We start from the raw sequence: 13,413 nt of genomic DNA, 5'->3' as shown, positions 1-13,413 counted from the left end.
AAAAACCCGCCCACGGTGTCTGCTCAGGAGCACCCGCCTGGTGAAAATCGGAGTTTCAGAGTTCCTACGGACACAGCGGGCGGAAAGGCTGTGGGCGCACGTTGCTGACAGTTCAAACACGCCTCGGGCATGTCACGTCCGTACCTGAATAAACCCCACGATGACTGACCTTGTCAGCGTGACGCGGAGCCAATGTTACCAAAAAAGTCTTAGTGAAACTTCATCAAAGTTGAGCAACCATTTTGTTTATGGTCCCGCGCAAATCATTTTACTGCTGTGGAGCGCTGCTCATTAATAACGGCGAATGGAAAAATGTGAATCACTTCTCCATCGCATCGTTTTTCTACTTCCTCCTGGTAGTCAACATTTTGGAAAATTAAAAAGTTCAAAATGGTTTCCCTTGTCAGTGTCTCAGTTGTTCAAGATGATAAGTGTGGAATGAGACAGAAGTTATGCCCTACAAGGATGCTGAGTTCTCTAGGAAATCTTTCAGCAGCGAATCTGGGGACATTTTATCACTGAAACCAAGACAAAGGTTTCATGGCTGTGTTTGAAGCTCCCTTCCCTCCCCAGTTTATGCGGCAGCTCAGATGGTGGGATAAGATGGCAGGAGAAATGAATGGGGACAGCGATCCAAAGGCCATACACAAAATCAGAATTTTTTATCAAGTACAGTCTGGGAGATAAGACATACGCTGATGCATGAACACCCATGTCTTGATGATACGTTTGAGGATATACAGTCACCTATGGAATTTCAACAAACAGCATGGAAGGCTTTGAAGAAATTTAGTAGTAAGAACAGCACGCTTTTAGTGAGGTAACTAAAGATGAGAGAAGTTATTAAATCCCTGCATCCTGCTGTTTGGCCACAGGTCCCTTCGGGTGCCCTGTCAGTAACCACTGCTCGAAGCCCACGGCAGGCGAAGCCACAGCCGCCTCCACACCCCACAAGACTTGGCTGCGGTCCTCCGTGCCCGTGAGAGGCCCACGGCAGACCCGACCCCTGCCCACATCTGCCGGGCCCCGCGGCCTACGAGGAAGCGGCTGCCCCAGCGCCGCCGGGGCGGGCTCCCCCCGGCCTGACCCGCGGTTTCGATTCCCGGGAACGAGCCACCGGGCTGCCAGCCGGGCAAGGAGCGGCAACCTTCCGCGGGGACCCGGAGAGCGGACGCCCGGCCCCGGCGCCGCTCCCTCACACGAGGGGAACGGGGGCGCAGCGCATGCGCGGCGCCGCGCGTGACACCGCTACGCCGGAAGCGCGGCGGCAAGATGGCGGCGCTCCTGGCGCGGTTGTGCCGGGGCGCCGCCGGCCTCCGCGCCGCCCGTCTGCCCCTTGCCGCCGCCGGTCCCCTCTCTCCGCTGCGCCGCCCCTCCGCGCCGCCTGGACCTCCGCGGCCGCTCAGCTTTTCGGCGGCCGAGCTGGTGCGCGCCGCGCCGGGCCCGCTGCAGCCTTACCTGCGCCTCATGCGGCTGCACCAGCCGACCGGTGAGCGGGGCGGGGCGGGCCGGCGCCGTAGCCATGGCGACGCGGCCGCCATGGCGGGGCCTGGGGCCGCGGCGGGCGCTGCCAGCCCCGACGGGCGGGCGGGAGCGGCGGTGTGGCGGGGACGGTGCCGGTGGCTGTAGCCACCCCTCCCCGGCCACGGGCACCCTCGCTCCGGGCAGAGGGTTTTGCCAAAGGGTTTGCCTGGCTACTCGGCCGCGCCGTTACTCGGCTGCCGCCCTGCCCCGCGGCCCCCACGCTCCTCGTCTCCCCCCTCGCCCCAACCCGCGGATTTTGTCGTCCCCCAGGGACGTGGCTGCTGTACCTGCCGTGCACCTGGAGCATCGGCTTGGCGGCCGAGCCGGGCTGCTTCCCTGACTGGCAGATGCTGTCCCTGTTCGGCGTGGGAGCGGTGCTCATGCGGGGAGCCGGCTGCACCATCAACGACATGTGGGATCGCGACTACGACAAAAAGGTAGAGAAACTCCCCTGGGCTTGCAAAGACCCAGGAAAGTGAATTGCTGGTTAATTAACCGGGTACGTACGTGTCCGCTGACCTCCAGCATCACCAACTCGCTGAGTGCAGCCATAGGGCTCCGGGTTCAGAAATTCCTCCGCGTTTCTCTCTTGAGATGTGTGCAATTAATTTGTCTACGTTTCCTCCTTAGAACAGTAGAAATCATTTTCTCTTGTATAACATTTCTCTGTCTAGAAGGTAAAGAAGAAGCCTTTTGAAGAGTACTTACCTCTGCGTAAGATAAAATATACGTTGTTGTCAGCTGTAGGTAGTACTTGAACAAATTTCTTTTTCAACTTTGTTTTGCATGACGGAACCAAATAAATAACACTTTTTTGCTACACTTGCTAGTTATGATCTATCCAAGAACTACTTTTTTTTCTTCTTTTCATTTTCAGGAGCAGGGTTTCCTTGGGTATTGTTAATTTCTTCATGAGAATGGCAGTTAAGAGTATCATGCCCAACCCTGGGCTAATCCTCTTCTCTTATATTGTATTTTTCACTTCTCTTTTGTTCAGAAGAGGGAAATAAGCAAAAGGCAGTGCTCAGCGTCAGATGTTGAAACATACACAGGTGCGGGCTTGGAGGGGAGTATCCCGGTGATGCGTCACTGTTTGCTTGTCCTGTTTTCTGTTCCTTATATTGTTCCTCTGGTTTTGGGTTTTGGGTTGCGGTGCTGGCAAGAGACAGGATTAATGAGACAATCCGATATGTCACGTTCTTCTTACAGCACTGTTGTATTTGTGCTGTTGGGAAGGGAATGAATCAGTACGGGTTCTGTAGCAGCTTTGGATGGTTTTGGGTTCGGAGGATGTTAACAACGACATATGCTAAAAATATTTGACAGGGTGGGGTGTGTGATTAGTAAGATGTAATTTTAAATATAATGAATTGATTTATGCATGTGATGTGGTTAGATGTAAAGTTTTAAAAAATCCCATTGCAGCTTTTTCTTGCACACCTTAAAAGGATATCTTCAAAACAAGCGCGATAGAGGCTGGGTCAATAGCAAGATGTTGGCTTGTGTTGGTTATGGTGGTTGGGAGTTTTAGGTTTTGTGTTACTTATTATTTGGTACACGTTTTCTTTTCTGTATGTGAAACATCCTGTGTTTGTTTACGACGTGCAATGGAATTGGTCTCAAATATGTTAAGTACATGTTTAAACTGCAAAAGCAGTACCTGACGTTTAACATAACCTGGTTGGGGGGCAAGAACAAACGGAAAGAGTTTATTTAAATGCACATTATCAAAGCATGTGCAGTACACTTTATACATACATATTATTCTGTGAAAAGCTGGCTTTCAAACCTCTTCGAATCGACATTACACTATTTTCATCAACATGCAAAACTTCCAAAACTTTTGTCTGTCTTTTTTTTTTTTCTTTTGACAGCAGTCACCTTTGGCAAGTACCTCACCATACATTTCAGTTTAACTTTTTTCTGATGTTTGCTTCTTCCTTCGGTTTGCCTTGTAGGATTTCTTGTTCCAGACAGAACTTCTAAACTACATTGTATCCCAACTACGATTAAATTAATTGTCCTTTCGTGGTTATTAACAAACAATGATTATGTGTGCTAGAGGAGCCCTGCATCTTTACGGTATTTTACATGGTAATCACTTTAAAGCGTTTAAGCACAGAAGTGCTGCTTGAAATCGGGATAGTCAGCTCACAACTTTTAAAGTCTGCCTTTTTTTTTCCCCTAAGGTAATAAAATTCATATACAAGATGCCTATAGTGTTTCTAGTCAACGTCATTGCACACAAGTGGCACTTTATTTCTGCTCTAGTTTTTAAAGCCTGTGTGCTTCTGTTATAAGCACTGCTGCTTAGAAATACAGGTCATGTCCTTGTTGATATGCTAGGTTTGTATCGTTGAAGTAACCTCATCTCATACATTCTGTGACCTGTTTCTGTTTGGTTTCACACTTACATGCCAATTGTGTGACTTTTAGTTTTACAATACAGTGGAATGTGTTATGTTGGATTTGGTATTAACATTAGTCTTTCCATTTTTAGGTTGTGAGGACAGCAAGTAGGCCCTTGGCAGCTGGAGATATCTCCACTTTCCAGTCCTTGGTTTTTCTTGGGGGACAGCTTAGCTTGGCGCTTTGTGTGCTTCTGTGTCTGAATTACTATAGGTGACGTATAAGTTATCTTCTGGGTTTTTTTCAAACTTGATTCCGGGTCCAGAGTTAAGCACAGAGATTTTCAGCAGAAAAGGTGTTGGGGGCAGAGGGAGGAGGTTATGAGTCATGCAATTATATTTGAAAGTAAAAGAATTAGTTCAGTACTATGTACAGCTCCTGTAATACTGCACTGTATCTTGTGATCTTTAGACTGCCAAACAATACACCTCTTGGTACTTTTTACAGTATTGTTCTGGGAGCAGCCTCTTTATCTCTTGTGGTCACCTACCCTCTGATGAAGAGAATAACATATTGGCCACAGCTTGTCTTGGGTGAGCTGGAAATATTTTTACTATTTTTTTCTTCAGATATAGTTTTCGAGGTGTTTTACAAATTGGTAACTGAACTTCAGCAACCTGATTTTTTATAACTTTAGATTAAAATAAAAATACCTTATAGACAAAGTTCTGTTGTGCCACAAGCTTCTTAAATAATTTGTAACATGTAGAAGAGTTGATGTTTGGGTTTGGTTTTTTTTTGTTAAAAATCAGTTCCTTATTTGGAGGGAGTGAGGGGAGGGAGAAAATAAGTATTTGTCATTTGAGAATCAGCTTTAGTTTCAGGGTTATCTTGAAATGAACTTAAACATGTATTTGTCCTGCGTTTCAGTCGCCAGCCTCTAAAATAACTCTTGTGCAGAAACTGATGGTGTTTGTATTTCAGGTTGAGCTACTAAAACATATCTTTGTATCTTGGCCTTCACGTTCCAGCTGCCTTCAGCTTTTTCAAACAAAATTGTCATTTTCAGCCTCGAAGCACCATAGTTGGCTGCTGTGTACTCTTTTGCCATCAGTTATACTGACATCTTTTGTAGTAGTGACATCTAAGCACTTTAACTTTAGTCCCGTTGTTTGAGTACACTGGAATAGTTCTGTGCAAATGTTTCCTTCTGCTAATTTAAATTGGGGAAAAATGCATAGCTACACATATTTCTCCTTGTATGTCCAGAGTATTTAACGTCAAGTTACTTGTATTTATTAGCTGCCTGAAAATAAATGATAGGAAAATAGAGATGCCAGTATAGTACAAAAGGTTGCTGATATGATATATGTTCGAACAAATAATATTTAATTCTATACATGTAATTTAGATTGCTCCTGTCAATCTTGTAACTTTTTTCTTTTTTCTACTCTCTCTATTTTTTTAGGACTTACATTTAATTGGGGAGCCCTTCTTGGCTGGTCTGCCATCAAAGGGTCATGTGAGTGGTCTGTGTGTTTGCCCTTGTACTTTGCTGGAGTAATGTGGACTCTGGTATATGATACCATTTATGCACATCAGGTAGAGTAACACTGGGAAATTTTACCTATCTGTGTATGTTTGTGTGTTTAATTTATGACTTTGTTGTCTAACAGCAGTATTAACCTGTTGCAGTTCTTCACCCTCAACTAAGCTAAAAGAGCACCAAAGAAACCCCAGCCCTTGCACCTTTTATTGCTGTTCGCAAATGTTTTGCATATCAGGTAGAAAGCTGGAAGTATAATGCACTTTGTGTGCTTACACATTTGCATTGTGCAAATAAATTTGATACTGATATTAGCTCTTGGCTGCTAAAGCAGCTCTAAGCACCAAACTTCAAATTTAAATGTTAATGTAGAGACCTACAAATGCACTTAAATTGAGTTCCTAATAAGAAGCGTTGGAAACTTAAGCAAAGCCCCTCTTCTTATTTTCCTTATGAAGTGGCAGTTGGATTGTGTATTTTTTGCTAATTCATCCTTTCATTCTAGGATAAGAAGGACGACATCATTATCGGTGTGAAGTCAACAGCATTACAGTTCAAGGAGTATACGAAGCAGTGGCTCAGTGGCTTCAGCCTTGCAATGCTCCTGAGTTTGTGCATGGCAGGAATGAATTGTAACCAGACGTTCCCGTATTACTCGGCTGTGGCTGCCGTAGGGGCTCACTTAGCACACCAGGTTTGATGGATTTATTTATACTTTTTACATGTGGCAGTTCCTGATAAGAAATCAAGAGTGCTTTTCAACCCCCATCAATTCGCCAACTACTAAAAAAACCCAATTCCCGTACAGAGAACTGAAGTCTGCTGACAATAAAGTCGCTTCTTTTAAGTACCTTTTGCAGACCTTGTGTTTGAAAAGACCTCCAGTGGTCCACAGACTGTAGCACGCTGTTTTTCAATCCGTTCCTAACCAATAGAACTGCCTCATATTAAGCTGTGATCTCAAGGGAACAGTTTTCTTCTCGCTTCCAGTAGCAGCTGCAGCTAGATCCTCCTCAATATCCTGCAAGATTGTGCGGTTTTTACTGTCCGGATACAGCTCTTGATATGTCTGGCACATATGATCTGAGACTGCAATTGTATGTTATGATCATTCACTTACTTTAAGGTATTATATGGTCTAAAGTTTCGAGGCTTTGCATGCTTTTTTTTTTATAACAGTACGGTAGCTATATGAAAATTAATATTGCATGTTCTGTCTCTCAGAGGTGGTTAATTTTACATCTAAATAATTATTCTGTACTGTGGTCTGAAGCTTCAGTCTGGGATCTGACAGTATAACAAAATTTTCTGTAGCTTGTTCATACCACCTGTAGCAGATGTTAATATTATAATTTTATGGTAATTGACAGTTCTAATTCAGTTCTTTTTCTTTTAACCAATGCAGTTCAGTCTTGCAGTTGTATTAGTTTAGACGTTTTAATAAATAACAGAAAGAAAAAAATTAGCTTTGTCAGGAGAGACAGGGACAAGGGAGGATCTTGTTAACCCTGTTCTTTCTGAATCCTATCTTGTTGCCCAATCTTGTATTGACAAGTCAGTCTATATGAAAATTAATTGCTGGTCTTGGTAGGTGAGTGATGGCAAAGAGGTTTGTGCATTGCAAGCAGACTGTCAACAGTGAGAAGTTAGGTCTGGGGTTAGCATGAGACCTTTTAAAGCACATTAGACTTACATTACACTCTAAAGGGGGGAGCTCATGCAGGGGATGGATATTAGCATACCTCTGAGTAAGAGAATTCTTGTGATGAGGTAGGCTGGTACTTGTCAGCCACTGCTTTTCATAGCAATTGTGCTTGGGAATCTACGAGGGAAAGAATACTATGTTCAGCTGCATAATCATTTGTGGTTTGGATTGTCAGAGAGGCCTTACGTTGTAGTTTTGGCACAAATGGAAATTACCTTTCTGCAGGGAAGGTTTTCCGCAGTGAAAATCCAGACCTGTTGCGTGTAAGTGGTGAAGAGTGCAAAACAATTGTGTAGATTGCCAAAGTCACGAAAGCAGCATTGTTCTGCATACCACAGAGCAGCTTCTTTTTGCGTGATTATTTTAATATTAGTTCTGCCTAAACGTTCTCATACTTATCTTCTCGTTCAAGATTTCTGAACACTTGCTTAACTACCTGAGTTTAGAAAGCTGACCAAGCCACACGAGGTGTAGATTTCCCTTAATTCATTCAATTGGTACCTGGGACAGAGGAATTTGGGTCATGCAGATACCAAATTCAGGTTCACTGATAGAAAAATAACACCTTTTATGTTAAAGGAGCAGCTGCCTGAGCATTCATCCACCATTCATGATGCCACACACACACACTTACTCTCGAGTGTGCTTTCTCCTTCTTCAGGCTCGACCCTTGGTTTCCCGCAGCAGTCTCAGGTGTCGGATTTTATAAAATAATTAATTTAATTGAAAGGTACAGCAGTAAGGACAGCCCAGGCTGGGTGCCTCCAAAGAGAGGGACCCTGAACAAAGAAACCCCTGGGCAATTATACCCTTGTGATCCATACACCTGCCCCTCACATGCGTCTTTTAATCCAAGAGTGATTTTTGGTCTGGGGTCTCCTGACGTCTTACTGGATTCATTTGTATGTCCAGGCAGGCAGGCTCCTATCTTGTTCATTTGCAGTTTCAGCCGAGGGTTGGAGCCTCCGTATCTTCTGGTTTACACTCCTTGTGCAGCTGCACTGGCTGGTAGAACATGGAGAAGTGAAGAGTCACAGGCTTGGGAAAAACACTACCAAAACATCAGTGTGATATCAACATCTTTCCCGTACGAGAAGACTGAACACAGCACTGTACCACCTGCTAGGAAAATTACTATGAAAAATAACTGTCACAGCCTACAGGCTTCAGCAAATCTAGCTACTCGTGATAAGTAAAGCTAGGCAAACAGCACAAATCACACCACATTATAATCCTAAGTAATTTATTCTAATTAAAACTTATTTACGCTACACAACTACTGTCCTTCAACATGTTATTTGCTTTGCGTTTCTGAAGGTGTGTCTTGTGGTTTGGCTGCTGTTGGGTTTGATTTGTCAGTTCAGTGTTTTCAGTTCTCTGTGCTTGATGAGCTGACAGGTTTCCAAGGGTGTGGATAACATCATGTCTTAGAAGTTGTCTTAGAAGCTTGTGGACACTGTTTCACATTATTTGATCAGAACCCAGCCCTGTTTGATCGGGACCTGTTGCCTCTGTACAGCTGCAAATGACAGAGGAACGGGTTGCTCAGGAAAGATTTCTCTTCCTTTAGTTGTATACATTCTGTTTTGACTTCTTCAGAGGCTGAATTGCAAGGTTGGAGGTTTTGGGGGGTACTTTTCTATTAATCCTTTCACTTCTTTTGCTGAACATTTTTTCTTGTCATCCTTCTCAAGACTTCTGCACCAAATTTTGTTTCCGAGAATATTTTTCAGTAACTTCGCTCTTGCTGCGCTGTGTGGTTTTTTTCACCTCTAGTTGTGACTCACAGCTGCCAAGCTGGGCAAGCCTTGCTTCTAGCTGTTGTTGCAGGTGTCCTGGTTCTTTTTTTCAAGAGAGTTGAACACACACGGCTAAGAGCAACTGGACTGAACCAGCCCATTGTGGCTAGGCAGGGCCTGGCACCTTCCTGTGCATTCCACTTACCCTGGTTCACTTGCAGCAGAGATTTAAAGGTGCAGGCAGGTTTGGGGGTGTTTATTTAAAGTTCCCATTGAAGAACTAGGTGGCTACCTACTGAAGAAGATCTCAAAAAGACTTATTTACATGCCCAGATATTTTTACATTTCTAAATATCAAACCAGACACGCCAGTATCCAGGCTGTTTATACGGTCCTTCATTGAGAGAGTCTGTGAATCTTGTTCATATGTGATCCTTGACTTTTCTACTGTACATTGAATAAATCTGTCAAGTAAACATAGATGCCAGTTCTGCAAAAAATCCTTTGTAAGCCCAGAATATTCCTGTTTATTATGGAGATAAGGATGGACTTTAGCATTTGAGATTCAGTTTTTGAAGTTACAGATCTTTTTGTGTCTTTTTGTGATGTGTCAAATATTTACAAGTCTGTAGAATAATAACGCCAGAATGTTATACTGTGCTTTTGCAGATTTACACTTTGGACATAGACAAACCTGAAGACTGTTGGAAGAAATTTGCTTCAAATCGTACTGTAGGAGTTCTGCTCTTCACGGGGATTGTGCTTGGAAATCTGTGGAAACGAAAAGACTCAAAAAACGTAGAAAAGCCTTTAGAAAACAGGTAGCTGAAATTACTATAAATGCTGGTATTTTAGTCCAGCTAAAATATAAGTACTGGAAGAAGGAAAAAGCTTTTAACATAACTGTAGCTCCTTTAAATACTTTATTTATAAAAGCTGGTGAAAACATTCTTTTTTCTAAAAACATGCGAATAAGATTATCCTGCAATATAAGTTTTGGTCATCCTTAAATGACTTCAGCCTCCATAGAAGCTTCAACAAGTGAAGCTGCTCTCCCAGTCCTCTGTAGCACAAGCAAACTTAAATCGAGCTCTCAAGACTGTGAGCCCAAGATTTTATATGAAATCAACGTCTCAGTGACAGCATGTGGTAAATGCAAAATTATTTCAGGATGTAAATAAAATCTGGCTGTACATATTTGGTATTCTGATTTTATTACATGAATACTTTTCAGTTTGAGTCAGAGTTTGTTGCGTGAAAGAGTTGCAATAACAGTTTTTATCCTGAGATGTCTAGAAGCAGTTGGGACTCTTCGAGTGTGTGAGGTCCAGAATAAGAAATCAATAGAGAAGTATTTAAAATTACCTTTCGCTCTCGCTGTGATTGCTGGCAGTGGTTCCTTTTCACGTGAAAAGAACAGGCTTCTCCAAAGCTGCCTGCACTGAGTGAGCTGAGCTTGTTTATCAAGAATGATTTGAACACAGCCTAAACCAAAACCAGAGCAGCACGGAGCTATTGCCGAGTGTGTGTGACTGGTGGTTGACCATGAGCTACAAATTTATCGTGCGAGGTGATCCTCGGTGTTTTTATTTTTATTTTTTAATTCCATTCCTTTTGACTTATGCCTTCTGGTTTTGACTTGTAGTCTTACAGGAAGAACTTGTTTATAGGAGGATGCCTATAAACAATAAAAATAGCAAGTGCAGGCTAACTATTACGTTGCTCCAAACCATTCAGGTTTTCAACTGGTTTATGCTCTCAGTTACATAATTTGCACTGTAGTTAACCTTTTCTTTGGCTCATGGTGTTAAAGAGCTTCTATGGCACATTCTGTAATTAATTAATTGGAGTTTACCTCAGTTTACATACCAGTAGGCAATGGGAGTGTGCTTTTCTCCACAGGTGGCTTTGTGTATGCCTACACGCGGGGCTGTGGTTTGGTGATGCACAGCGTCTGGTTGCCAAACTCATTTTGGTATGCCAACAACCTTTCCTCGTGTCTGCTCCGCTCCTTGAGCGGTGGGGGCACAACTGCGCATGCAGTCACCCCAAAAATAAGGCGGTGTCCTGCTCTAGCTCTGTAGATTCTTATCATATTTTAAGGTTGTTTAAACTGACATGTCTGGGAGACACTGCAGTCCAGAGCCGTGAGTTTATGGTTTGCTAACCTGCTAAATGCAGGTTTTGCATTACTGATGGTGGAGAACAGACAAAGAAGTTCCTGTTGCAGGGAGGTGAGAAAGCATATAATGAGTCAGTGGCTTTGGTCACAGAAGGTCCTCTTTGGGGCTGGAACGGACTTAACTTGTGGGTTATGAACACTTCTTTTTAATGTACACCCTGTAAAGTTGTTTTATCTTTTACTATTTAAACAAGCGTGTCAAATATTTTTTGAGCAAATTAGAAAGAGTAGATTTCTCAGCCTGACTGCATGTGAGATAGACGTATGTGAAAATGTTAAGAAGTGTAACTGCTTTTAGGGCCTCTTTGGTTCTTACACAGAAATTGTTCTTAAATAGGGTTTATAATTTTGGGGTGGAGGAGGTTTTAAGTCGAAGAAGAGCAGTTTAAAAATGAAGAATAAAGATTTTGTGAACCATTATGTGACAAAGTTGCATTTTGTAGAGAGAGAATTGGATGATCCATAAGATCATCCAGAGCAAACTGTGCCTGGATTTTGCTGTTTGTGTGCGTCTTGGTAAATACGGCATCGTTAATGTAGGGGTTCAGATTTTTCCCTCCTCCTAATTTCAGGAAAGTATGAGCTGCAGGCACCTAGCTCAGGAGCTGTGGCTTGCAAACAGTGTGGGCCAGAGGACATGGGACAGCCAGCATGGCTGGAAGGCTTCAGGGGGTCACCAGGTCAGGCATAGCACTAGCCACTGGTAGCATAATGTGGGAACGAAAAGGTGGCTTGACTCAAAGTTAGAAAGGTGTGTCAGTGTGTGGAAATACCAGAGCCGGGTGCAGGGTGGATGAAGTCACGCGGAAGAAATCCCGTCATGCGCAAGAGGCATCACGTGCACACGGAGGGGAGAAACGAGACTGCCATCGAACTGCAAAGCTCTCCTCTGAAGAGGACTTGTTGTCATGTGCACGCAGCAGGTGCGGAGCTGCATAGCTTCCCCCTCTTGCACATCATCTCTCCCAGACCCGCTCTCTCTTGGATTGCCTTCTCCCATCTGTCTTAAAAAGCATCTTTGTTATTAAGTAGTAAAGGCCCTTTTTGATCAACAGTACAACTAAGTAACATCTATCCATTTAAAAAAGTACTTGCATGTCAAATTCTGTTGGCAAAGTGTGTTGGATGTCATTCTGCTAATACTTTGGTTAATGTTGGATTAATTTTGTGGTGCATAACTTGTGGCCGTTCGCTCGGCTCCTGCTCAGGTCTTGGGCTGACGCCCTGCTCCTGTACACGGCGAGCAGCACCCTCAGGTTAAAAGTGAGGGTATCGTGTATGCCGGATGCAAGGGACATGAGAAGGTAAGGTCCATCATCCCCCACAGCATGGTGGCAGCAGCTGGCAGCTTGGGATAAAACGCTTGGGAGGCCATGGAAATGCCAGAGAGCACATGCCCAAGGTGGAAGGTAGACACAGGTCAGCTTACCCAAGAAAGCCTCCAGAGCTGGCCCAAGAGCAGCTGAACGCTGAGGTTCTCCTGCTTCCCACTGCCACTTGGGGATGTGGGCAGGAGGACACGCACTCGCACCCTCTGGTACCTCTTCTGCTTGTGTGTGGGTGTGAGTCAGTGAATTTGTGAGTTAGGGAATTAATGAACAGCAAATTACAAAATTAACGACTTGGACTAGTCTGTTACAAGGGGGTTGATCTGATTGTTGACTTCTACCTTAGTTGTTTTTTACCTTGTGAGTTCCTGACATGAAGTTTGATTCCCTCAGCTCCTTTCTCCTCTGGCTTTTGTAATTGCAGGGATTTTCCTCTCGCCTGAGCCCTTCCAAGTTGTGGGAAGCAGGCTAGGTAGGGGGGAACATTTGCGTGTGGATGGCGTCAGTGTAAAATGGAATGAAGTAGTTTCTGGTTGCCACTTCTCTGTAAAATACAATGGTAAACCATGTAATTTATACTTTTTTCTTTGCAGAGAAAGCAAAAATGTGTTCAAAGAGGTTTTGCTTTTAACCTGTACTCCTGAATCTTTATCGAAATCGCATTTACTGTAATACACATTAAATTGGGGAATATTAATTTCAGCTGAACATTTCCATTTTCTGCTTGGAAATAATCTTACCACATGGGAAAAGGCATCGCAGGTTTGGCTTCGTTAGCGTGTTTCCTTTCTCCCTAGCTGTTGAGACTTGTTGCTGTTTGTTGTCTTGCTGCAGCTGAGAGAGGCGCGCTTTGCAGCTGACTGCCCATCTTTCTACAGTGCCACTTCGTGGACCCAGAGAAGCTGCACGTGAAGGGGACCATGGCCACTAGCCATCACCGGAGCCCAGGTCAGGCCCCATGGTGAGCTCTGGCCAGAAATCACGGTGTCTGACGTGGGAGGCAACAGGCCCTCCTGGCCAGCACTGGGCAAGGGTGATGC

At 44.1% G+C, this 13,413-nt stretch overlaps 1 protein-coding gene across 1 annotated transcript; it reads left to right on the top strand.

The window, feature by feature from the left end:
* Positions 1–1,226: 1,226 nt before the first annotated feature.
* Positions 1,227–10,038, top strand: COQ2 (coenzyme Q2, polyprenyltransferase). Its single transcript, XM_063335893.1, has 7 exons — positions 1,227–1,489; positions 1,795–1,961; positions 4,025–4,146; positions 4,381–4,466; positions 5,342–5,475; positions 5,925–6,113; positions 9,533–10,038. The coding sequence occupies exons 1-7, from the start codon at positions 1,273–1,275 to the stop codon at positions 9,686–9,688; spliced, it is 1,071 nt and encodes a 356-aa protein (XP_063191963.1). The 5' UTR covers positions 1,227–1,272; the 3' UTR covers positions 9,689–10,038.
* The last annotated feature ends 3,375 nt before the right edge of the window (positions 10,039–13,413 follow it).

The sequence above is a fragment of the Chroicocephalus ridibundus genome, chromosome 5, assembly GCF_963924245.1.
Source record: "Chroicocephalus ridibundus chromosome 5, bChrRid1.1, whole genome shotgun sequence".
Taxonomy (NCBI): domain Eukaryota; kingdom Metazoa; phylum Chordata; class Aves; order Charadriiformes; family Laridae; genus Chroicocephalus; species Chroicocephalus ridibundus.
This window is presented reverse-complemented; position numbering and strand designations above follow the sequence as displayed.